At 38.6% G+C, this 27,552-nt stretch overlaps 1 protein-coding gene across 2 annotated transcripts; it reads right to left on the bottom strand.

The window, feature by feature from the left end:
- Nucleotides 1-8,291: 8,291 nt before the first annotated feature.
- SPC25 (SPC25 component of NDC80 kinetochore complex) lies at nt 8,292-27,182 on the bottom strand. Of its 2 annotated transcripts, none has more exons than XM_055291895.2 (7): nt 27,015-27,182; nt 26,082-26,228; nt 25,921-25,986; nt 14,118-14,264; nt 12,968-13,072; nt 10,481-10,579; nt 8,292-8,455 (listed from the first exon to the last, which is right to left on the bottom strand). In XM_055291895.2, exons 2-7 carry the CDS (start codon nt 26,212-26,214, stop codon nt 8,331-8,333), a joined length of 675 nt encoding a protein of 224 aa, XP_055147870.1. In that variant the 5' UTR covers nt 26,215-26,228; nt 27,015-27,182; the 3' UTR covers nt 8,292-8,330. The 2 variants fall into 2 exon arrangements, with proteins under 2 accessions (XP_055147870.1, XP_063465504.1); XM_063609434.1 differs by having other exon boundaries at nt 26,958-27,140.
- Nucleotides 27,183-27,552: the final 370 nt, after the last annotated feature.

Below are 27,552 nucleotides of genomic sequence, written 5' to 3'. Positions count from 1 at the left end.
ACCCAATGCATGTATTTTAGCTCCTTGATCACCTGTACTAACTTACAGGAACCGGATGAGTTTGAAATTGCTGTGGTCTACCACATAGAGCCTGAATCCAGAAGAAACAGATCCTGCTGATAGAATTTGAGCTCCAAATCAAGCTAGGTTCACAAAAACCAAAGTTGGGTTTTCATATGGTTTTTTGTGTTCATTTAAGTACGTATATAAAAAATAAGGCCAAATGTGAAAGTCTGCCTAGGAAAAACTGGAGTTTGCTTATTGTACTCTCTCTGTTAAAAAACTCCCTTCAGACAAGCCCATGCTGAAATAGGATAGGTCTATTGCTAGTAGCACCCATTCCAATCACCAGGGCACTTTATTACCCTTCTATCTCTATAGAGAAAATACCAATCAATGGTCCCTAAAAGCTGGTCTACACACTGGCATGTGTCAGTGATAACATCTCCACCAGGCCATAGCATTCTTCTAAGTTCTACTACTATATGCCAATGAGCAAAGCCTTAAGCCAAGTCCTAGGTATAAGCGGTGTTAGGGCTCAGAACATGATATTCCAAAGTATGGTGCTTTAGCATGCTGAATACTTTAAACTAAGAGAGATTAGGAGGCCTCAGAAGCAGCCTCAGAACCAAGGTCTCTGACCTTTTCCTGCCTTCCTGCTTCTTGCTCCCTTCTTCTCCAAAGTAAGTCGTAAAACCTAGAAATATTATTCCAACCTTCCCTGCCCTCTCTATGTCGTAAGACCCTCCTTTGATAAGGGTCCTGCCCCATGCCCAGGAAGAAGGAAAGCTACACAGAAAGACCAAGAAAGACCTGAACAGACAGGCCTTGTGGGTTTCCTCAGTTTATTACCACTACATCGCACCTGTTTGTCCAATCACGTTTCTACATGGCTGTCCATTCTTCCATTCTTTCTCAAACATAAGTATAAAAACAGACAGTTTTACCTGCATATTTGAGTCTTCACTTCTGAAGGCTCCATGTCACATAAAACTTGGATTAAATAAATTTGTTGTGTTTTTCTCTTGTTAACCCGTCTTTTGCTATAGGAGTGTTGGCTATGACCCTTACGATGGATGAGGAAAGGTATCACATTTTTCTGCCTCTACAGCAGCCACTGAGAGAGACTGCTCTAAAACTCCCTTCCTACTCTCACTAACCAGGCAACAAGTGTGAATTTTCCCCCAGATTATTCAGGGAGAAGGCAGGAGAAGCAACTGAAGGCATGGAAGCCATTGTTCTATGGCTTTTAGGTGTGCTCAAGATATACTGAAACAGTATTATGTAGCTTTCACTACAGCTAGCACACTTAAATGTCATCAAATTTACACAGAAAACAAAAAAAAAGTCCTAGAAAAAGTTGGCATTTGAACTTTATTCTAATTATAGATCTCTCTTGGTGTAAGGTAAAAATATTATTTCTTTTTTGACATTAGGTTGATAGTAAGATAGTAGAGTTTATTTTGCCCAGTACATATTAAAAACTGTCAACCTTAGGTTGGGCCTGTCCTTTTAATTTTTTAATATTAAGAGTCCATATTAAGTGGTCCAAAAGTTTGGAGACCACTGAAACACAGTGCAGGTTGAACAAATTTCCATTCCCAGTGCCCGCCATAAGTTAGTCATGCCTGACATTTACAGAAAAAAAAAAAAAAAAAAGTAGTAAACTAATTATCTTTCATTAATTAAAAGAACATATTTTACTTTATATGTTTCCCTAAGATTTTAATTAAAATACAGTAGTTCTCCCTTACCTGTAGGGGGATGTTACAAGACTCCCAGTAGATGTCTGAAACCTTAGATAGTGCTAAATCCGATACAGACTATATTTTCCCCATACATAAATATCTATGATAAAACTTTATTTACAAATTAGGCACAGTAAGAGATTAACAACAATAAGTAATAGAATAGAATAATTATAACAACATGCGGTAATAAAAGTTATGTATATGAAATGTTTCTTTCTCTCAAAATATCTTGTCCTGCTGTCTACTCATTTAATATTTTTGGATCACAGGTGACTGTGGGTAACTGAAACTGTGGAAAGCAAAGCTGCAGATAAGGATGGACTACTGTGATTGAAAGAAGTATGCCACACAGAATGTTATAAAAATACCAAAGAATTACAGGCAGACAGCAGATGAGAATTCTTTTAAAAAGAGATACAGCCGGAGCCAAGATGGCCGAATAGGAAGAGCTCCAATCTACAGCTCCCAGCGTGAGCGACGCAGGAGACGGGTGATTTCTGCATTTCCAACTGAGGTACCGGGTTCATCTCAATGGGGAGTGCCAGAGAGTGGGTGCAGGACAGTGGGTGCAGCACACCATGCATGAGCTGAAGCAGGGCGAGGCATCACCTCACCCGGGAAGCACAAGGGGTCAGGGAATTCCCTTTCCTAGTCAAAGAAAGGGGTGACAGACGGCACCTGGAAAATCGGGTCACTCCCACCCAAATACTGAGCTTTTCCAATGGGCTTATCAAACAGCACACCAGGAGATTATATCCCGCACCTGGCTCGGAGGGTCCTACACCCACAGAACCTCGCTCATTGCTAGCACAGCAGTCTCAGATCAAACTGCAAGGCAGCAGCGAGGCTGGGGAAGGGGTGCCCGCCATTGCTCAGGCTTGAGTACGTAAACAAAGCTGCCAGGAAGCTCGAACTGGGTGGAGCCCACCACAGCTCAAGGAGGCCTGCCTGCCCCTGTAGGCTCCACCTCTGGGGGCAGGGCACAGACAAACAAATGACAGCTATAAACTCAGCAGACTTAAATGTCCCTGTCCGACAGCTTTGAAGAGAGTAGTGGTTCTCCCAGCACACAGCTTTAGACTGCCTCATCAAGTGGGTCCCTGACCCCCAAGTAGCCTAACTGGGAGGCACCCCCCAGTAGGGTCGGACTGACACCTCACACGACCGGGTACTCCCCTGAGACAAAACTTCCAGAGGAACGATCAGGCAGCAGCATTTGTGGTTCACCAATATCTGCTTTTCTGCAGCCACTGCTGCTGATACCCAGGCAAACAGGGTCTGGAGTGGACCTCCAGTAAACTCCAACAGACCTGCAGCTGAGGGTCCTGACCATTAGAAGGAAAACTAACAAACAGAAAGGACATCCACACCAAAAACCCATCTGTACATCACCATCATCAAAGACCAAAGGTAGATAGAACCACAAAGATGGAGAAAAAACACAGCAGAAAAACCAGAAACTCTAAAAATCAGAGTGCCTCTCCTCCTCCAAAGGAACGTAGCTCCTCACCAGCAATGGAACAAAGCTGGATGGAGAATGACTTTGACGAGTTGAGAGAGGAAGGCTTCAGTATATCAAACTACTCCGAGCTAAAGGAGGAAGTTCGAACCAATGGCAAAGAAGTTAAAAACTTTGAAAAAAAATTAGACGAATGGATAACTAGAATAACCAATGCAGAGAAGTTCTTAAAGGACCTGATGGAGCTGAAAACCGTGGCACGAGAACTACATGACGAATGCACAAGCCTCAATAACCGATGCGATCAACTGGAAGAAAGGGTATCAGCGATGGAAGACGAAATGAATGAAATGAAGCATGAAGAGAAGTTTAGAGAAAAAAGAAACGAACAAAGCCTCCAAGAAATATGGGACTATGTGAAAAGACCAAATCTACGTCTAATTGGTGTACCTGAAAGTGACGGAGAGAAAGGAACCAAGTTGGAAAACACTCTGCAGGATATTATCCAGGAGAACTTCCCCAATCTAGCAAGGCAGCCAACATTCAAATTCAGGAAATACACAGAAGACCACAAAGATACTCCTCGAGAGGAGCAACTCCAAGACACATAATTCTCAGATTCACCAAAGTTGAAATGAAGGAAAAAATGTTAAGAGCAGCCAGAGAGAAAGGTCGTGTTACTCACAAAGGGAAGCCCATCAGACTAACAGCTGATCTCTCGGCAGAAACTCTACAAGCCAGAAGAGAGTGGGGGCCAATATTCAACATTCTTAAAGAAAAGAATTTTCAACCCAGAATTTCATATCCAGCCAAACTAAGCTTCAAAAGTGAAGAAGAAATAAAATACTTTACAGACAAGCAAATGCTGAGAGATTTTGGCACCACCAGGCCTGCCCTAAAAGAGCTCCTGAAGGAAGCACTAAACATGGAAAGGAACAACCGGTACCAGCCACTGCAAAAACATGCCAAATTATAAAGACCATCAAGGCTAGGAAGAAACTGCACCAACTGACGAGCAAAATAACCAGCTAACATCATAATGACAGGATCAAATTCACACATAACAATACTAACCTTAAATGTAAATGGGCTAAACACTCCAATTAAAAGGCACAGACTGGCAAATTGGATAAAGAGTCAAGATCCATCAGTGTGCTGTATTCAGGAAACCCATCTCACATGCAGAGACACACATAGGCTCAAAATAAAGGGATGGAGGAAGATCTACCAAGCAAATAGAAAACAAAAAAAGGCAGGGGTTGCAATCCTAGTCTCTGATAAAACAGACTTTAAACCAACAAAGATCAAAAGAGACAAAGAAGGCCATTACATAATGGTAAAGGGATCAATTCAACAAGATGAGCTAACTGTCCTAAATATATATGCACCCAATACAGGAGCACCCAGATTCATAAAGCTAGTCCTTAGTGACCTACAAAGTGACTTAGACTCCCACACAATAATAATGGGAGACTTTAACACCCCACTGTCAACATTAGACAGATCAATGAGACAGAAAGTTAACAAGGATATCCAGGAATTGAACTCAGCTCTGCACCAAGCAGACCTAATAGACATCTACAGAACTCTCCACCCCAAATCAACAGAATATACATTCCTTTTAGCACCACACCACACCTATTCCAAAATTGACCACATAGTTGGAAGTAAAGCTCTCCTCAGCAAATGTAAAACAACAGAAATTATAACAAACTGTCTCTCAGACCACAGTGCAATCAAACTAGAACTCAGGATTAAGAAACTCACTCAAAACCACTCAACTACATGGAAAGTGAACAACCTGCTCCTGAATGACTACTGGGTACATAACGAAATGAAGGCAAAAATAAAGATGTTCTTTGAAACAACGAGAACAAAGACACAACATACCAGAATCTCTGGGACACATTCAAAGCAGTGTGTAGAGGGAAATTTATAGCACTAAATGCCCACAAGAGAAAGCAAGAAAGATCTAAAATTGACACCCTAACATCACAATTAAAAGAACTAGAGAAGCAAGAGCAAACACTCAAAAGCTAGCAGAAGGCAAGAAATAACCAAGATCAGAGCAGAACTGCAGGAAATAGAGACACAAAAAACCCTTCAAAAAATTAATGAATCCAGGAGCTGGTTTTTTGAAAAGATCAACAAAATTGATAGACCACTAGCAAGACTAATAAAGAAGAAAAGACTTAATCAAATAGATGCAATAAAAAATGACAAAGGGGATATCACCACTGATCCCATAGAAATGAACTACCATCAGAGAATACTATAAACACCTCTACGCAAATAAACTAGAAAATCTAGAAGAAATGGATAAATTCCTCGACACATACACTCTCCCAAGACTAAACCAGGAAGAAGTTGAATCTCTGAATAGACCAACAACAGGCTCTGAAATTGAGGCAATAATTAATAGCTTACCAACCAAAAAAAGTCCAGGACCAGATGGATTCACAGACAAATTCTACCAGAGGTACAAGGAGGAGCTGGTACCATTCCTTCTGAAACGATTCCAATCAATAGAAAAAGAGGGAATCCTCCCTAACTCATTTTATGAGGCCAGCATCATCCTGATACCAAAGCCTGGCAGAGACACAACAAAAAAAGAGAATTTTAGACCAATATCCTTGATGAACATTGATGCAAAAATCCTCAATAAAATGCTGGCAAACCAAATTCAGCAACACATCAAAAAGCTCATCCACCATGATCAAGTGGGCTTCATCCCTGGGATGCAAGTCTGGTTCAACATATGCAAATCAATAAACGTAATCCAGCATATGAATAGAACCAAAGACAAAAAGCACATGATTATCTCAATAGATGCAGAAAAGGCCTTTGACAAAATTCAACAACCCTTCATGCTAAAAACTCTCAATAAATTAGGTATCTCAAAATAATAAGAGCTATCTATGACAAACCCACAGCCAATATCATACTGAATGGGCAAAAACTGGAAGCATTCCCTTTGAAAACTGGCACAAGACAGGGATGCCCTCTCTCACCACTCCTATTCAACATAGTGTTGGAAGTTCTGGCCAGGGCAATCAGGCAGGAGAAGGAAATAAAGGGTATTCAATTAGGAAAAGAGGAAGTCAAATTGTCCCTGTTTGCAGATGACATGATTGTATATCTAGAAAACCCCATTGTCTCAGCCCAAAATCTCCTTAAGCTGATAAGGAACTTCAGCAAAGTCTCAGGATACAAAAATCAATGTGCAAAAATCACAAGCATTCTTATACACCAATAACAGACAAACAGCCAAATCATGAGTGAACTCCCATTCACAATTGCTACAAAGAGAATAAAATACCTAGGAATACAACTTATAAGGGATGTGAAGGACCTCTTCAAGGAGAACTACAAACCACTGCTCAATGAAATAAAAGAGGATAAAAACAAATGGAAGAACATTCCATGCTCATGGGTAGGAAGAATCAATATCGTGAAAATGGCCATACTGCCCAAGGTAATTTATAGATTCAGTGCCATCCCCATCAAGCTACCAATGACTTTCTTCACAGAATTGGAAAAAACTACTTTAAAGTTCGTATGGAACCAAAAAAGAGCCCGCATTGCCAAGTCAATCCTAAGCCAAAAGAACAAAGCTGGAGGCATCACACTACCTGACTTCAAACTATACTACAAGGCTACAGTAACCAAAACAGCATAGTACTGGTACCAAAACAGAGAGATAGACCAATGGAACAGAACAGAGCCCTCAGAAATAATGCCGCATATCTACAACCATCTGATCTTTGACAAACCTGACAAAAACAAGAAATGGGGAAAGGATTCCCTATTTAATAAATGGTGCTGGGAAAACTGGCTAGCCATATGTAGAAAGCTGCAACTGGATCCCTTCCTTACACCTTATACAAAAATTAATTCAGGATGGATTAAAGACTTACATGTTAGACCTAAAACCATAAAAACCCTAGAAAAAAACCTAGGCAATACCATTCAGGACATAGGCATGGGCAAGGATTTCATGTCTAAAACACCAAAAGCAATGGCAACAAAAGCCAAAATTGACAAATGGGATCTAATTAAACTAAAGAGCTTCTGCACAGCAGAAGAAACCACCATCAGAGTGAACAGGCAATCTACAGAATGGGAGAAAATTTTTGCCACCTACTCATCTGACAAAGGGCTAATATCCAGAATCTACAATGAACTCAGACAAATTTACAAGAAAAAAACAAACAACCCCATCAAAAAGTGGGTGAAGGATATGAATAGACACTTCTCGAAAGAAGACATTTATGCAGCCAAAAAACACATAAAAAAATGCTCATCATCACTGGCCATCAGAGAAATGCAAATCAAAACCACAATGAGATACCATCTCACACCAGTTAGAATGGCCATCATTAAAGTCAGGAAACAACAGGTGCTGGAGAGGATGTGGAGAAATAGGAACACTTTTACACTGTTGGTGGGACTGTAAACTAGTTCAACTATTGTGGAAGTTGGTGTGGCGATTCCTCAGGGATCTAGAACTAGAAATACCATTTGACCCAGCCCTCCCATTACTGGGTATATACCCAAAGGATTATAAATCATTCTGCTATAAAGACACATGCACACGTATGTTTATTGTGGCACTATTCACAATAGCAAAGACTTGGAACCAACCCAAATGTCCAACAACGATAGACTGGATTAAGAAAATGTGCCACATATACACCATGGAATACTATGCAGCCATAAAAAAGGATGAGTTCATTTCCTTTGTAGCAACATGGATGAAGCTGGAAACCATCATTCTCAGCAAACTATCGCAAGGACAAAAAACCAAACACTGCATGTTCTCACTCATAGGTGGGAATTGAACAATGAGAACACATGGACACAGGAAGGGGAACATCACACTCCAGGGACTGTTGTGGGGTGGGGGGAGGGGGGAGGTATAGCATTAGGAGATATAACTAATGCTAAATGACGAGTTAATGGGTGCAGCACACCAACATGGCACATGTATACATATGTAACAAACCTGCACGTTGTACACATGTACCCTAAAACTTAAAGTAGAATAATAATAAAAAAAAGAAATAAAAAGAGATACAAAATAGAGAAGAAAAACCGTTTTTATATACACTATTTGTACGTTAATTATAAACCGTGGCCGTAAAAGCTTTCCGAACATTGGCAAGAAAAGCTGAAAAATTGTTGGTCTTCCTTACATTCTCTTGAAATTCTGCTAGGCCCTCAAGATGAGGGGCACTATCTGACACTAGAAAAAAAAATCAAAGACAATTAGAATGAGATTTTTTTATGGCAGGAAGTATTTCTAATTTAGATGCTGTCATCTAGTTTGAATGTCAATTACATCTTAATGAAATTCTTTGAGCAAAAAAGGATACACTTGATTTTCCTATGCCAACTATCTTTTGGACCTTTCCTTCGTTTAATTTCTAAATATTCAAATCTTAAGTACTATAATCTTGCTTTAAATTTAAACAGAGGGCACTCAAGGATTGAAGAGTTTAGTGATGCAGAATGACTCTGCCCATCATCTTAAACTTATATATTTTGTTTTAACTATTTAAACTTTTTTAAAAAACTGTTAAGTCATTTTTATCTGCAAAACTTTGGTCTGACTGACTTTCATTTCTGACCACTGGATTAAAAAAAAAAAAAAAAGAACAATTTTCTTTTTTTTTGAGACAGATTCTTGATTTGTAACCAAGCCTGGAAGTACAGTGGTGCGATCTCAGCTCACTGCAAACTCTGCCTCCTGGCTTCAAGCAATTCTTTTGCCTCAGCTTTCTGAGTAGCTGGGATTATAGGTAACATGTCCAGCTAACTTTTGTGTTTTTAGTAGAGACAGGGTTTTGCCATGTTACCCAGGCTGGTCTTGAGTTCCTGACCTCAAGTGATCTGCCTGCCTCTGCCTCCCAAAGTGCTGGGATTACAGGCGTGAGCCACCATGCCCAGCCTGAAAAAATAACAATTTTCAATGCCCAGCCTTAATAACTTACAGTTATGAAAGAAATATCTAGAATTTTCCAAGTGAAATGGCAGGCATTAGAAAATATGGTTGCTATTCCAAGAGTGGTATTTACAGGGGCTATTAATCAAATGAGACTCAAAGTCACAAATAACAGTATTGTCCTTGTATGTAGTTGTACCAGCTGGTACACTGGGACAAGTCTCCAGTGAAGGTGGTCAAAGGAAAAGAAATTCACCCATTATCAGATTTCCAGATCTCTGGTACAGATTGCTTAGGAAACAAGGTCCATGACCACAGCAGAGAAACAATGGCAAAGGGCATCTGGTCCAAAATGTATCCTGTATATTCTCTTTTAATATACTATCATGTACTATCAGATTATACCATAAGAGAATATCCAATTTAGAGAAAATTGAAAAGCTAGACAAGAGGTTTTTGGGGCTTGCTTTTTAAAATCTAGCACTAATTAGATTAGAAGATATTTATCTAGAGAGAAAAAAACCCAAACATCTGTATAAGAATCAGATTCTCAAAATATAAATTCCTCAGGAATAGGAACTGAGTCACCAGGGCACAGCGCTGTGCCAGCTCAGCAGTTCACCTGAGTGTCTGTCAGCTACAAAGGCTTTAAGATGATAGCATAGGTGTAATGAGCTGAGAATCGTTTTTATGAATTCCAATAAATTAAGGATTACTTGTACAGGGGCATTAGAAGAATAAACAAGAGATAAATATATTTCTATTCTCTTCTTGTTCACATTATTATCAATGATATATATTCCTTATAAATCAAAGGCCTTTTGGCCAGCTGCAGAATCAGTAACTAACCTTTATTATCAATGTGTGAGATTTGCAGGATGAAATAGTTTTTCAAAAATGTATTTTTGGGAAAATAAATTGTTAAATTCTGGTGACTTTACATTTGATTTTAAAATCATCTACTTGGATAAATTCTAATATTCACATTTAAGCAGCCATATTCTTTAAAGCTTCAGCTTTTAAAAAAGTTATCTAAAAGGACAATTCATATTTGCACATGAATGCAGTGATCTTTGTTTTTAGATTATTCACACTGTAGCACTGTGCCATCCTGAAGAGATGCTACTTATTAAGGATCCTAGATAATATCTATAAATCAAGACTATATTCACTTCTTTTAGAAGACTATATTCCAAGAAGCAAGACTGAAAAAGGAAGCAATAGAGTCTGGAGCTATTGCTTTCCTCCATATTACTTTATATGCTGATTGAAATAACATTTTGGAATGTCAATCTTAAATACCAGTTAGGAGATACTAGTACATACCTTCATAGTCCCTTGCTTCATTGAGATGCAAGGAAAACATAAATGGGCTCTCAGGATTCTTAGGGTCAATATTAGTGAATATAAACTGCAATTTCTCACCTGAAAAGAGATTAAACTATTTAGTGTGTCAAAGCTTTCAATGGAGATACGCTTTCTTACTCCATCTTTGATCAATATCTGCACTGCTAAGTATATACAGTCATGTAACCAACATTTCCAAATGCAGAAATTACAAATTTGTTTTAAAATATATTATAGTTTCAATATGACATCAAAAATACAGTCAACAAAAGAAAAACTAGATAAATTGGACTTTGTTAAAATTAAAAACTTTTGTCTTTCAAAGGACACTATCAAGAGAAGGAAAAGACAACCTAAAGAATGGGAGAAAATATTTGCAATCATTTATCTGATAAAGGTTGAATACATAGAATGTATTTAAAACTCCTACAACTAAAAACCACCCAATTCAATAATGGTCAAAAAATCTGAAAGGACGTTTCTCTAAAGAATATATAAAAATGGCCATTAAGTACACGAAAAGATGCCCAACATCATTAGTCATTATGTAAATGCAAGCCGAAACTACAATGAGACACCATTTCATACCCAGTAGGATGGCAAATAAATAAATGGAAAATAACAGTGTTGGTGAGGATGTGGAGAAACTGGAACCCTAGTACATTGCTGGTAGAAATGTAAAATGGTACAGCCACTGTGAAAAACAGTTTGGCAGATCCTCAAAAAGTTTAAATATAGAATTACAATATGACCCAGCAATTCCACTCCTAAGTATATAGCTGAAAGAATTGAAAACAGAGACTCAGGTAGATAACTGTATGCCAATGTTCATAGCAGCATTATTCATAGTAGCCAAAAAGTGGAAATAACCCAGTGCCTACCAACAGATGAGTGGATATAGTACACACATACAATGGAACATTGTTCAGCCATAAAATGGAATGAACTTGGCTGCTGTGGTCTTTTTTATGATTCACTAGGAGAACTCATAGGATTCACTCAGCAGCATATGGCCATACTCAGGGCTATGATTTATTACAGCAAAAGGATATAGCAAAATCAGCAAAGGGAAAAGGTACATGGAGTAAAGTCCAAGGAGAACCAGGCATAAGCTTCCAGAACCTCTAATGAGCTTCCTGGTAGACAACACTTCACGTGTGTTGTCACAATTTGATGCTGAAGGAATTAGCACATCTCATTTGACTCTACTGGTTTAGGACTCTTGAAAGCTTGTGCCAGGTTTCCTATAGACTTTGCCCCACGTGCTATTGTTTCTTTGCTGATTCTGTTCTGTATCCTTTTGCTGCAGTAAATCTTAGCTATGAATATGACTATATGCTAATTCCTTCTAGTGAATCACCAAACCTGAGAGTGATCTTGGGAAGCCCAGACACAACAGACATTGCCATACATTAGCGATGTACATGAGATATACATGCAACAGACATCAAAATATTCATGTGTTTTAGCCCAGTAATTCCTCTCTGGGAAACAATTCTATGAAAAACCATACAAAGAAAATGGGAAAGTCTATGCTCACTGGTTTACAATAGTCCCCCTTTATCCACCAGGGAGAAATATGTTCCAAGACCCCAACAGATGCCTGAAACCATAGATAGTACCAAACACTATGTAAACAGATGTTCCTTGACTTACAATGGCATTATGTGCCAATAAACACATCAAAAGTCAAAAACATTGTAAGGCAAAAATGCATTTAACACCCTGATAAACTGATTATAAAGTCAAAAAATTGTAAGTTGAACTATCATAAATCAGGGACTGTCCATACTATGTATTTTCCTATACATACATACCTATGATAAAGTTTAAGTTGTAAATTAGGCACAGAAAGAGATTAACAACAACTAATAATAAAACAGAACAATTACAACAACATACTGTAATAAAAGTTATATGAATGTAGCTTCTCTCCCTCTCACAATATCTTATTGTACCATACTCATCCATTTAATATCGTCAGACCACGGTTGAACATACGTAACAGAAACCGTGAATAAGTGGGGATGACTGTATTTCTAAAACTGAAAAAACTGGCAGAATCCAAATGCTGGTAGAAGCAAAGTATGTGTTAAACAATAGATAAATGGTTGAATAAATTATGCTATATTAATAGAATGAATTATTACATCACTACTTAAAAATTACCATTATGACGACTGTAGCAACTGAGGAAATGCTCAGAATACAATGCTGATAGGAACAACAAAAATTATTTACATGTTGACAATCATGCCAAAAATACATTTATTAAAATACCGAATGATAAATAACTACAGCATCAGTAGCTATATTAGAATAATTTAAAAATTGTAACTTTTTCCTATTTTCTAAAAAGTTAATGTGGTCATTATTTTAGTTGAAAATATTTTTAAAATTTTCTTCTACTTAAGAAAAGACATACTTTTGTAATCTCCTATATTTTATTTATATTAACAAACTTACCATAAATTTTTCGAATTTCTAGTCCAAGTCGATCTCTATATAAGTCTGCAGATTTCTGCAACCTTTTCAACCTCTCTGCATTCGCTTTATTAGCAGTAGAAATAGCTGATTAAAAAACACACACAATATTAAATGTTTTAAATAACAGCAAATTAATGCTCACTGAGTTAATTTTTTAAACTTAAAATCAACTATAAAATGCTCCCAAGCCTATAAATCTGCTTCCATTTATTGTTTCTATATCTACCAGTCGGCTAAAAGAAGCTTCTGTTCATTCAAGTTGGAAGGAAAAACTGCTAAGAAAATGTATACAGATAGTGAGAAGAATAAGCCTTGTCTTACTTTATTATGTAGTAGCATAAGTAAATAGGCCAGGGATTTGTATGGCTGGCATAGAAATAGACTTCATTTATACTATTGTGCTTTTTTTCTAGATAACCAATTGCTTCATGGGAAAATGTTCTCTTCCTTCAAGCATAACTATTTCTTATGAGAGGTCAGCCTTATTTCATGCTATTTTTTTTTTTTTAAGTTAGCACAATAGTCCCTAAATATACTTTAAAGTAGCACAATAGTCCCTAAGTAATGAGAAAAATAATTTCACAATTTAGACTTGGATAAGAACTCCACAAGAAAAAGCATTTACAAAACAAACTTTGCTATTTTCAGATTTGAAGAATAGATTACCTAGTTTGTGGGCAAACAAGGCCCCTTTCTAAAAGATACATTCATTTGAATATGAAAGTTCTTTATACATAAGAGATTTTGCAGCATAAAAAGAATGCTTAACATTACCTGGCAGAGAATGTATGGTCAATAAATATTTGTTGCATAAAGTACACTATGGCTTGTCCAAAGCAAATTTTATTTAGGGACACCATTTCTCACTCTGCTTAATTAAAACCTCCCATCAATTTCGTTATTACTGATCATATTAAAAATAACAAGAGAAGGCCCTTTAAGTAAGACAAAAGAAAATAAACCCGTTAGTTAACTTTAATGACATCTTGCAGAGATGAGTGGCTGGTTATGCCCTGGGGTACTGTAATCCATTTTTAGCAATGAACTGGAACAGGCAAGATGTACTCAATAAAGGTGAACCGTCACCACTTTCCATTTTAGATCAGTATGTTTATAAGAGGAAACTTACTTTCCTTCTTCCTAGAATATTCTTCCTTAAGATCCTGGATAGTTGCAGTCAGTACTTCCAATTCCTGCTTTTTGCCTTTTACTTCAGCAATCAATTTTAACAAGTTACCCTTTTTTTCTTGAATGAGCTTATTTTGCTTGCTGATCTCTGTAAGAAGCACAAGGTATTAACTAAAATATGCTTGGCTCTCTGACATGTATCTAAGAAAATGCCAAAGTTTACTGACTTTCATAAAGATTAATGAAGAATGTTTTGACTGATAAGCATTTTCTAATGATTCAAAATTATAAAAGACAAAAAAGAAAAAAAATCCTAATCTATTCTTTCCTACTCATCTTTAAAAAATTTGAGACAGAAAAGCTTCTTAAAATGAGAATACCAAATTAAACCAAGAAACAGAAAATCAAAAGATCATGACCCTGCAGCTCCCCACTCCAAATAAGCACAGAAATAAAAACTACCAACAAAGATAACTAAACTCTATTTTGTATTTTATTTTTATATATTTTTTAAACAGGGTCTCACTGTTGCCCAGGCTGGAATACAGTGGCACAGTCACTACTCATTGCAGCCTCCCACCTTAGCATCCCGAGTACCTGGGACTACAGGCACACACCACATCACGCCTGGCTGATTTTTAAATTTTTTTGTCTATGTTGCCCAGGCTAGTCTCAAACTCTTAGGCTCAAGCAATCCTCCTACCTCAACCTCTCAAAGTGCTGGGATTACCAGTGCAAGCCACCACGCCTGGCCAACAACCAAACTCTAGAAGATGGTTTTAAACAGTGCTTTGAGGAAAAGGCTCACTCTAATGCTATATAAATTATTCCGGAACATACCAAAAGACAGAAATAAGTGAAGGAAGACAGGTGGGCAGGCAAAGTTTATAATGTAAGCATAATTCTAAAGCTAAAACAAAAAATTAAAGATAGCACTGGCCCTCTACCCACAACTATACAAACTAATCTCACTTAAAAACATAGATGCAAAGATGCTCAATAAAATATTAAGTTACATTAAAAATAATCCACTAAGAGCAAATGTAGTTATACTAAGGGTTTTATATAGTGAAGGTGTAATATTAGGAAAATCCATCACATGAATAAGAATTGAAGAGATGTTTCATATTAATTCAGCATCCACTCCTGACACTGATTCTTAAACTATAAATGAAAGGACATTTAATATGACAGAAACAAATCAAAAACCTTTCAAATCTCATAATATATATTTGGCATTTCCAAAAGGAATAAAATAGATGCCAGTTAGCACTGTTATTTAATATTTCCCTAGAAGTTTCTGACCAAGACAAGATATTTAGCTGGTAAAACTATAAGGAAAAAAAAAAGAACTATTTTTCATTGTATGTAGACAATAGACATCTATCCAGAACACTCAGAAAAATCTACTGAAAACCTATCACAATTTGTGGTACTACACACCAAAAAATCAATAGTTTTTGTACATAACACCAGTGATTAATACATAGGTAAGAAGAGATGTTTATGCTAATATTAATAGCTGTAATATTTGGTTTTGCTCTTTGTTTTTATTGGTTTTATTAGTTTTTGCTATTCTGTGCTATTTTTAAGTACTGGCATACGTTGGAGATACTGCAAGTTCTATTCCAGATCACTGTGATAAAGCGAATATTGCAATAAAACAAGTCACACAAATGTTTTGGTTTCCCAGTACATAGAAAAGTTATTTTACACTATATTGTAGTCTATTAAGTGTGCAATAGCATTATGGCTAAAAAACAAACGTACATATCTTAATTAAAAATATTTTATTGCTAAAATATGCTAATAATCATCTGAGCCTTCAGCAAGTCCTAAATTTTTGCAGGGTGAGGGTCTTGCCTTGATGTTGATGGCTGCTGACTGATCAGAGTGGTAGTTGCTGAAGGTTGGGGTGGCTGTGGCAATTTATTATAATAGGAAGACAATAAAGTTTGCTGCATCAATCAACTATTTCATGAAAGATTTCTCTGCAGTATACAATGGGGTTTGACAGCATTTACCCCTGGTAGAACTTCTTTCAAAACTGGAGGCAGTCTTCTCAAACCCTGCTGCTACTTTATCAACTAAGTTTATATAATAGTCCAAATCCTTTGTTGTCAGTTAAACAATGTTCACAGCATCTTCACCAGCAGTGGATTCCGTTCCATAAAACCACTTTCTTTCCTTATCCATAAGAAGCAACTCCTTATCCATTCAAGTTTTATCATGAGATGGCAGCAATTCGGTCACATCTTCAGGCTCCACTTCTAAATCTAGGACTCTTGTGATTTCCACCACATCTGTAGTTACTTTCTCCATTGAAGTCTTGAACCTCTCAAAGTCATCCATGAGGGGTAAAATCAACTTCTTCCAACCTCTTGTTCATGTTATTTTGACCTCTTCCTGTGAATCATGAATGTTCTATGGCATCTAGAATGGTGAACCCTTTCTCTGGAAGGTTTTCAATTTATTTTGCCCAGATCCATCAGAGGAAATCACTATTTGTGGTAGCTATAACCTTATTTCTTAAATAATGAGACATGAAAGTCAAAATTACCCCTTGATCCATGGGCTGCAGAATGGATGTTGTCTTAGCAGGCATGAAAACAACACTAATCTCCATCAGTGCTCTTGGGTGACCAGATGCACTGTTAATGAGCAGAAATATTTTGAAAGGCATCTTTTTTCCTGAGCAGAAGGTCTCAACAGTGGGCCTAAAATATTCAGTAAACTATGCTATATACACATGTGCTGTCATCTAGGCTTTGCTATTCCATTTATAGAACATAGGCAGAGTAGATTTAGTATAATTCTTAAGGGCCCTAGGATTTGGGGAATGGTAAGTGAGCACTGGCTTCAACTTAAAGTCACCAGGTGCATTAGTCACTAAAAAGAGTCAGCCTGTCCTTTGAAGCTTCAAAGCAGGCCTTGACTTCTCTCTAGCTACGGAAGTCTTAGATGGCATCTTCTTCCAATAGAAAACTGCTTTTTCATCTACATCAAAAATCTGTTCTTTAATGATCTGTTCATTCAATGATCTTAGCTAGATAACTTGCTGTAGCTTCTACATTAGCACTTCTGCTTCATCTTGCATTTTTATTTTATGGAGGCAGCTGCTTTCCTTAAACCTCATGAACCAACTTCTGCTAGCTTCAAACTCTTCTTCTGAAACTTCCCTCATCTTTCTCAAGCCTTCATAGAATTGAAGAGGGCTAGAGTCTTACCCTGAATTAGGCTTTTGCTTAAAGGAATGTTGTGGTTTGTTTGCTCTTCTATTAAGGCCACTAAAATTTTCTCTACATTAACAATAAGGCTGTTTCTCTTTCTTATCATTCATGTGTTCACTGAATTAGCACTTTTGCTAGTTAGCGCAAGAGGCCAAGCTTTCAGCCTATCTCAGCTTTTGACACACTTTCCCACTAAGCTTAATCATTTCTAGCTTTTGATTTAAAGTGAGAGACCTATGACTCCTTCTTTCAGTTGAACACTTAGAGGTCACTATAGGGTTACTAATTGGCCTAATTTCAATACTGGAGACTAGGGAGGGCCCAAGAAGAGGAAGAATGACAGGAATGGCTGGTCAGCGGAGCACTCAGAAGTCATTCAACATTTATCCATTAAGTTTGTCATCTTATAGGGGTGTCATTCATAGCGCTTAAAACAATTACAATAGTAACGTCAAAGATCACTGATCATAGAGCACCACAAGAAATATAATAATGACAAGTTTGAAATCTTGTGAGAATTACCAACATGTGACAGATATGAAGTCAGCACATGCTGATGGAAAAATGGTGCCCACAGACTTGACACATAGTTGCCATTAACCTTTAATTTGTAAAAATTGCAGTATCTGTAAAGTGCAATAAAGCGAAGTGCAATAAAACAAGGTATCCATGTACCAAAATACTGGCCTTTTACATCTGTCTCACATATTGGCCAGCACCTCATTACTCCTTCTTGGCTTTAGTCTACCTTCCCTTCCTTCCCCATGTCCCTGTCACTCTCTATACAAGTTCTTCTTGCCCTAGCCCTCTTAAACACTCAGCTTCTGCAATTACTCACCCCTTTCTCACACACATGCTCAAAATAAAAACAACAATGCCTGTGCATAAACCTGGCCAAACCACTCTGCTGGGAAAGGAGTAACCCTGGCAGGGCCACTTCTTCCTCTGTTTGTTGGAAGAAAGATACAACTGCTGCTACTTGGGGCCCATTGCACAGAGACATGTCCCCAAAATGCCAATCAGGGGGCTAAAGAAAGCAGGAAGGCACAAAAAGCGTAAGAGCTCTGGGGCAGAGGTTACTGAGGTCAAATAAGCAGAGCCAGTAAAGCCCAAGTGGTGCTTTATAATGTGCTTATGAATTTTTGAATTAAAGATTTAGTTTTACTAATACTTAAATGAAATCTAAACACTTTAAAATCAAATGCCAATTAATAATGCTAGTAATCTAGAATTGTATCAAATAAACCAAACTATCTATACTGTCATTTAATTCCAGTATTATGATTACAAGTAAATATGTGCTCCAAGGATGAGTAATTTTTTTCTCAAAGTTAAACAAGTTAGTCCATCACTGAATTTATGAGGACCTTAAATATCATAAATCTTTAAAAGAGAAATACACTATGATCTGTTTCCCAAATTGAAGTCAGCATGGAATTCTCAGTGCTTGAACATCTCTCAAGACAAGCATTCCTCAGGCAACAGGAAAATCTTGTTTATAGAGGTAACAAACAGAAAATTCAGAATCAACTTAGATCAAGAAATGTGTAGGCTCTGTTTAAAAAAAACTGCAAAGCTTGTCTGAGACACATATTTGATCTGAATATATGAAGACATATTTTATGCTTCTAAATATTATAAAAGACATGCCAAACAAATGTTGGCACAGTTAGGAAGTTAATATGATAAATGAAATATCAAATCAATGTTCAAGAGGTAGATTATTCTCTAAACAGTGCTGAAATCCAAAATAAATTCTTCAGTCTTTTACTACTTTTTTAAAAGAAGAGGAAAAACACTCAGCAGTTCAGTAACTTGCCCAAAGCTGTATTTGCTAGGATGAAATAAATAATAAGGGCCAGGTGCGGTGGCTCACGCCTGTAATCCCTGTACTTTAGGAGGCTCAGGTGGGCGGATCATGAGGTCAGGAGATACAGACCATCCTGGCCAACATGGTGAAACCCCGTCTCTACTAAAAATACAAAAATGAGCTGGGCATGGTGGCGTGTGCCTCTAATTCCAGCTACTTGGGAGGCTGAGGCAGAATAGCTTGAACAAGGGAGTTGGAGGTTGCAGTGAACTGAGATCACACCACTGCACTCCAGCCTGGCGACAGGGCGAGACCCTGTCTCAAAAATAAATAAATAAATAAATAAATAAATAAACAGACTGCGTTCAAACTCAGGTCTTGACTTCAAAGGCAATGCTTTGCCCATTAAATTATCCTCCTCCAACAATGGGTTGCCATTTTAATCTCAAGAGGAAGACACAAATACAAATTCCTAAGAAAAAAACAGACAAAGGGATAAACAGATGAAACACAGAATGCAGACGGCTAATAAATATGAAAGATAATTTAACATCAGATTAATCACAGAAATGCAAGTAAAGCAGTAAGATTTCAATTTTCATTTATTACAACAACGTTTACAAAAGTAACAACTAGTGTTGAGAGGAATGCAAAATGCTAGGGTCCTTCTAGAAAATATTTTTGACTTTATAAAATAAAAGAGCCTTAAAAATATCCACCTCCTTTGACCCAGCAATTTCATTTTTACAAAGTGACCCTAGGGAAATAGGATATGTGCAAATATTTATACATAAAAATTCTTTTTCAGTATTTATAATGAAAAACTGAAAACATCTTCAATGGCTAATATGCAAATGATTTTTAAAATATAGTATATCAATAAGATGGAATGTATTTTCAAAACAATTTAGCAATGTGGGAAAATATTCTCAAAGTTGAAAAAAAAAGAGTTATATAGATACCATGAACATAATTATGTTAAAAATCTACATAGCTCATGAAAAATAAAAGCTAGAAAGTCGTTTTGTTAAATATGGTTCTCAACATTACAGGTGATATTTTTTGCTTACTTTTCTATATGTTCTGAGAATATGAACATGATTATATATTATGTCAAGTATAATTTAAAAATAAACATCTTACTAGAAAGAAAAATGCTACTAAAGAAAAGAATTAAGTAGAATTGTACTACACAAGAAATCCAGATTGAAAGTCAAAGGTCTCAACTCTGATCCAGCTCATCAGTTGTTACCCAAGCACCTCAGTCAAAATCACTTCTGAAACTCTTTTCCTTATTTGTAAAATGGGGATAACAGTGGCTACCCCATTCACTGTGGCTAGAGTATCCAGTAATAATAATACAAAAACTTTTAAACTAGTGACATATAAATACCACGGATGAGAGTGTTTTTATTATAACATTTGAAGAACTGTGTGAATTTGTGGCCAATACAAATATAGGGGTCCTCAATGCTATGTGACTACTTTTTTTTTCTTTTTTTTTTTTTTTTTTTGAGACGAAGTCTCACTCTGTTGCCAGGCTGCAGTGCAGTGGTACAATCTCGACTCACTGCAACCTCCGCCTCCCGGGTTCAAGCGATTCTCCTGCTTCAGCCTTCTGAGTAGCCAGGACTACAGGCACCTGCCACCATGCCCAGCTAATTTTTATATTTTTAGTACAGATGGGGTTTCACCATGTTGGCCAGAATGGTCTTGATCTTTTGACCTCGTGATCCACCTGCCTCGGCCTCCTAAAGTGCTAGGACTACAGGTGTGAGCCACTGCACCTGGCCTGTTGCGTGACTATTATTGCATGTGTACACAGCAGGCTGTCTTATTCCCAGGACCGACATTTCAAACTTTCACTCCTACACACCAGAGGAACCCTTCCTCGCATTTTCACTCCAATGCAGGTCAGTATAGTACAATGGAAAGAGCACAGATGCTATCATTGCAATCCTAGATCCTCCACCTCCAGACCTTAAGCAAGTTTCTTAACCTCAGTGAGCTTCAATTTCCTCATCTGTAAAACAGGGATAATCTCTGGTCTTAGACAGACTTCAGGATTTATAATAATTTAAAAGCCTGCCCATAGTAAATGCCTCTCACTTTCAATAGATGATCTTCCTTCTTGCGATAATTAGAATTTATGGCTCCAGAACTTTAGGCTATTTTGTTCTCTGCAGTATCTTCCTAGAAGATTACCTGGTATAGAGCAGCAGCTCAACAAGTATTTGGTAGTGAATGAATTCCCTCCAACTTTCTTGTTCCCAAAATAATATCTATCTCAATCTTTACCTTATTGGATCTACCTGTGACTTCCATTGTTGACAACACCCTTTCTTGTTTCTCTCCTCTTTTAGTTTTCGGTGACCTTCTCTCTTACTTCCTCTGTTCTCCAATTACTAATTCTGTCTTTCCTGGTCCTGTTCATTTACCCCTCTCTCAAATTGGAGAGGAAACGTAATGCTTTGAAGATGAGTGAGGCTTCTGGAGTTAATCTGATGATCTGGGGCAAATCACAATCTCTCTGGGACTGTAATATCAGAAAAGTAGGAATAATAATAATAAATGATACCAACCCTGAAAAACTCATGAGAACTGAAGGAGATGGTCAATGTAAGGCATTTAGCATAGTACCTGGCACACAGTAATGAGTAAATAAATATTATTACTAACCAAGGCTACCCTCTTTCACGCTACATATTCTTCCACAGCTTCAACCCCCCAAATACACTAAAGACTCAGAAATCCCTATCTTCAGCAAAGACCACTTTTCTGGCTGGCTTCCAGATGAATATATCCATTGCCTATCAGATATCGCCACCTGAAGACTTGCTGCACAATAAACTCAGCATATTCACCCAACATGTTTAAAATTAAACCCACGTATGTTTCCTTCCCACCTATAAAAACATGCTCCTCCTCTCTTTAAATCCCTTAGTAAATGCATCACCACTGATTCATACTCCATGTCAGAAGGAATCCTCCTAGACCACAGCATACTCTCACCTTCAGGCCAACAGTCTTGAGTCTAACTCCTCAGACCTGTCACTGGTCCAAGCCATACTCATTATGTGCCTATACTATTACATTAAATTTTTCCTTTAACTGGTCTCTTTATGGACAACAATCTCACTCCTCTCCTGTTTATTGTGCATTGATTGCTAGATTGCTTCTTCTGACATATAAATCCAATATCATTTTCCAGGTTGAAATCCTGTAGCAACTTTTATCTCCCGAAAAACAAAGTCTAACCCCCTTTGCACAACATGGAATGTCCATCATCTGGCCAACCAGTTCTTCCAGCCACTTCTCCACCACTCCCCATCCCTGGTGTACTCCAGCCATCCCAGAACTTAACAAGCTCTTGTGTTCCTGCCATATTCCATGTGCTGTTCCCTCTTCCTAGAATGTAATGCTGACTCTGTTGAACATCCCTAACCCTCCTTTATGTGATTTCCTCCAAAGTAGTGTGGTATAATCAGACTGTAGGTTCAAATCATATTTCTGTTCATTATCAGCTATCTGACCTTGAGAAAGTTGCTTAACCTCTCTGTGCTTATTTTGTCATAAAAATCTAACATGTAAGACTAAAAGCAGTATCTATACCTCTTAGGGTTGTTGTGAGGATTCATGAGTCAATATATGCAAAGAGCTTAGAACAGGGCCTAGCACATGGTATACAAGGTAATGGTTAGCTATTAAATATCCTGCATTCCTCACCGGAAGAATCAAACCTTCCAGATTCTATCCTCACACAGCATCTATTACATTATTCTAACAACGAATACAATCTTTTTTTTTTTTTTTTTTTTTTTTGGAGACAGGGTCTCACTCTGTCTCCCAGGCTGGAGTGTAGTGGCATGATCACGGCTCACTGTAAACTCAATCTCCTGGGCTCAAGTGATCCTCCTGCCTCAGCCTCCTGAGTAGCTGGCACTACAGGTGTCTGCCAACACACGTGGCTAATTTTTCCTTAATTTTCATAGAGACAAGGTCTCACTATATTGCCCAGGCTGGTCTTGAACTCCTGGGCTCAGGCAATCCTCCTGCCTCGGCCTCCCAAAGTGCTGGGACTACTTTGGCTTGAGCCATTGAGCCTGGCACAATATATTTTAATTGTAGTTTCCCCATCTATATCCCCCACAATATTGTGAGATTATATTTTATGCACTGTTGTCTCCTTAGTGGTGGGCAATAGCAGTCATATGTTCATTGAATTAATTAAACTTGGGTAAATTGTATTTCTGTTCAAGTATAAACTGATTTTTTTTTTTTTTTTTTGAGATGGAGTCTTGCTCTGTTGCCCAGGCTGCAGTGCAGTGGCACGACCTGGGCTCACTGCAAGTTCCGCCTCCCGAGTTCACGCCATTCTCCTGCCTCAGCCTCCCGAGCAGCTGGGACTACAGGCGCTCACTACCACGCCCGGCTAATGTTTTGTATTTTTAGTAGAGACAGGGTTTCACCATGTTAGCCAGGATGGTCTCGATCTCCTGACCTCATGATCCACCCGCCTCAGCCTCCCAAAGTGCTGGGATTACAGGCGTGAGCCACTGCGCCCGGCCAAGTATAAACTGATTTTTAAAAGAAAAATACTGATAATGCTTTTAGATTTTAGACTATATAGAGCATAACTTCACACTATAATCTTTAAGGGCACAGTTTGAGACTCACAGCAGTAAAACTGACAGTTCCAAACTTAATTTTCTAATGCCTAGGGATCCTACAAAGAGGTTTTAAAGAACCCAAACTCAGTATCACTCTTTCACACACACATACAAACAAAAGTGGTTTTCCTTTTTGCTTATGGTTACAGAGGGAATGAGAGAAGCAGTGAAGGGCATGGAAGCTTCAGGGCAGATTAGAAAGTAAACATGGGTAGGCCAGTTGCGGTGGCTGACGCCTGTAATCCCAGCACTTTGGGAGGCCAAGGTGGGCAGATCACCTGAGGTCAGGAGATTGAGACCATCCTGGCTAACACGGTGAAACCCCGTCTCTACTAAAAATACAAAAAATTAGTGGCACGTGGTGGTGCGCACCTGTAGTCTCAGCTACTCGGGAGGCTGAGGCAGGAGAATCACTTGAACCCAGAAGGCAAAGGTTGCAGTGAGCCTGGGCAACACAGCGAGACTCCATCTCAGAAAAAGAAAAAGAAAAGAAAGAAAGAAAGTAAACATGGGTAAAAGTGTAGCAAATAATCTACTGGGGTAACAAAGTCAAATGCCTTCATGGGCCACACAATGAGTAAAGTGGGTAAGTCAAGGCTACCCATTTTGCAAATGAAAGAACATATGCCCCATGTGAGGACATTCTAGTCTAATATTGTTTAAAACATGGTGCCTTTAAATCAAGTATCTCTAGTGGAATTTGAACTGTGGACACATATTTGTGTCCTGTGTGTAAGAATTCAGTAAAAGCTACTGATTCACTCTGGACAACCTGGAGAGTAGTAGAAATAAGATGGCAAGAACAGTAGTAAAAATATGGAGAAAAACACTGTCAGAGAACTAACAGAGCTGAGAGAACTCTAGCTTTTCAATCCCCAGGCTGTGATTTCCAACATGAAAACAAACTCATCTTTTAAAAAATACTGGCATTTATACCTTGGCACAGACAAATCTCACAAGTATAGTGCTGAGTGAAAAAATGGACAAGAGAATGCCATTTATATAACATTCAAAAACACAATACTAGAGGCCAGGCACAGTGGCTCACACCCGAAATCCTAGCACTTTGGGAGGCCAAAGTGAGCGGCCCACTTGAGCCCAGGAGTTTAAGACCAGCCTGCACAATATGGTGAAACCCCATCTCTACAAAAAATCCGAAATTACCCAGGCATGCTGGCGTGCACCAGTGCCCAGCTACTTAGGGGGCTGAAGTGGGAGTATCGCTTGAGCCGAGGAGGTCAAGGCTGAAGTGAGCCTAGATCATGCCACTGCACCCCAGCCTGGCTGACAAAGTGAGACCCTGTCACCGGGCACGGTGGCTCATGCCTGTAATCCCAGCACTTTGGGAGGCCGAGGCGGGCAGATTGAGGTCAGGAGATCGAGACCATCTTGGCTAACACAGTGAAACCCCATCTCTACTAAAAATACAAAAAATTAGCAAGGTGTGGTTGCAGGCACCTGTAATCCCAGCTACTCGGGAGGCTGAGGCAGGAGAATGGCGTGAACCCAGGAGATGGAGCTTGCAGTGAGCCGAGATCGCGCCACTGCACTCCAGCTTGGGCGACAGAGTGAGACCCTGTCTCAAAAAACAAAACAAAAAACCCCCACGATACTAAATAATATATTGATAGGTTAGTTGTGGAAGATGGGAGAAGGTGTAAATAGGATGTTCTTTCTTAAGCTGTATAGTATGTCAATGTTTATTCCTATATATAAGCACATGTATATGTGTTAATGTGTATGTATTTGTGTGTGTATGTGTCTATATATGTATATATATATTTTTTAATTTTTAATTTTTTTTTAATTTTTTGTAGAGACAGGATTTCACCATGTTGCTTGGGCTGGTCTTGAACTCCTGAGCTCAAGGGATCCACCCAACTCTTCCTCCCAAAGTGTTGGGATTACAGGCATAAGCCACCACATGTACGTGTGTGTGTGTGTGTGTGTATATATGTATATACACACACATATACACACACAACATATACACACTTGTGTACACAAAATATATTGTCTTACTTGTATGACAGATTTCATGATAAAGATGTTTTATCTAAAAAAAAACCCCATGATTTATACTTTTTCACATACGATTTTGATATTCCAGAAACATCTCAACCATTCGTTCTTCTTCCTTTAATTTCACAGACAGCTTTTCTGAAAGAAAAATCGAACTTTCAATTCAGCTGCAATAACACTAAAAAATAAACTAGAACAGCAAAAACAGCCTGTTACAAGTTAACATGAGGTACCTGCAAATGCTTTGATGGAATCCTTGTAGGTATCTCTTAGTCCCGCCATCTGACCGGAGGTGTCCGTACTTTTGAATTTATTCCAAAATTCATTTATGCTTTTATCGAATAGTGCCAGTTCGTCCTCTACCATTATGTAGGACAATGCTAAAAACAGAATACATATTGCATTTTTTAAGAGTTATTGAAATCAAATCACCCACATATTCCAATCGGGTATACAGTATTTTGGCAATTTGTCCTTTGCTAGAAAATAGCAACTTACCTTTAATTCTAGGTATTCAAGGGTAAATCAAGCCACCTGGGCTTAACTGTTGTTAAGGTGCAGCAAGAATTCAGGACACCTTTACCTTCTAGCAGCTTGTTAGTAGGTAAGTGTAACCGCACAGGACACTCACACGCACTGACCCTGGGCCCGTTTTCTCAGAAGTAAAACTGTTGACTTCTAAAACCCCTTTTCCAACTCTACCCCTTTCTGATCAGAGATCATCAGGATAGCCAGGTGGCCGGCACCCTCCCATAGAATAAGACACCATATATCTACCGTGTCTCTCTCCTCCACCTCAGAACAGTAAAAGTTAACAGTAAAATAGGGACTAAGGTGGGAGTTTAGTAGGTTCCGACGAGGATGTATACAAGTCACCTCGGGCCTCAGTATCCTCTGTAAAAGGAGGTCCTGGGAGAATCCTGGACCCACCAGTACTCTGCAACGCTAAAATCTTCCCAGGAAGACAAAAGATACCTCCTGCAGTGAAACTCAGAACGCTTTGGGTTCGCAGCTGCCCACCCCACCAGGCTGTGAGGCCCAAACAGCAACAAGATGCGCATTTCATAAACGCCGCGCCGCAAATACACACATTCTGCCCTCAAACTCACTTTCCCTTATCGCGACAGGGGGGCCAAGGAGCCCAGCTCGGCGCCCAACTCCCTCACCTTCGCAGGCAGGCCTGAGTCCCGCCGCCTTCCCCACACCAGATCCGCGCCCACTCTAGCCAACAGCCGGGCTCTCGGCTCAGCTCCCGCAGCCCCGCCAACTTTCCGATTTCAAACCGAGTGCACTTCCCGCCACCCGCCTCCAGGCGCAGGGTCGTCTTCTGATTGGCCGATAGCACAGGCTCTCCTTGACAGGATTGGTTGAACTCACCCTTGGATTCTCGCGGGGAAAATGGAGGAACAGGGCATTCTGGGATTCGTAGTTCTTTTCTGAACAACAGCCAGCGTCTCCGCTGTGACCAGAAAGTATTAATAGCACCCGAAGAGCTCGCCCACGACAAGTCATTCATCGGCTTCAAATAAAGGTTTCTGGAACAAATATATATATATTGACCTTTAATCGTATCTTTTGCAAGAACACATCCTCTTCTTTGTATTCACCTTGTAAAGCTGACTTCAATTGTGAATGGGCAGAAACATTCAGATGGTCCTCAGAATAGGTTTTTACTGCTTACAAAAATATTCCTTCTTTTCTACT

The sequence above is a fragment of the Symphalangus syndactylus genome, chromosome 9 (assembly GCF_028878055.3).
Source record: "Symphalangus syndactylus isolate Jambi chromosome 9, NHGRI_mSymSyn1-v2.1_pri, whole genome shotgun sequence".
Lineage (NCBI taxonomy): Eukaryota > Metazoa > Chordata > Mammalia > Primates > Hylobatidae > Symphalangus > Symphalangus syndactylus.
Note: the sequence above shows the minus strand (reverse complement) of the source record. Positions and strands in the feature narration are given on the sequence as shown.

Excerpts from the sequence above, each read along its gene's own strand:
- SPC25 (XM_055291895.2), bottom strand. The coding sequence starts at position 26,214 with ATGGTAGAGGACGAACTGGCACTATTCGATAAAAGCATAAATGAATTT. Across the intron at positions 14,265-25,920 it reads GTTTCTGGAATATCAAAATC|AGATCAGCAAGCAAAATAAG; the intron begins GTATGTGAAAAA and ends TGCTTCTTACAG. Across the intron at positions 10,580-12,967 it reads AGAAATTCGAAAAATTTATG|GTGAGAAATTGCAGTTTATA; the intron begins GTAAGTTTGTTA and ends ATCTCTTTTCAG.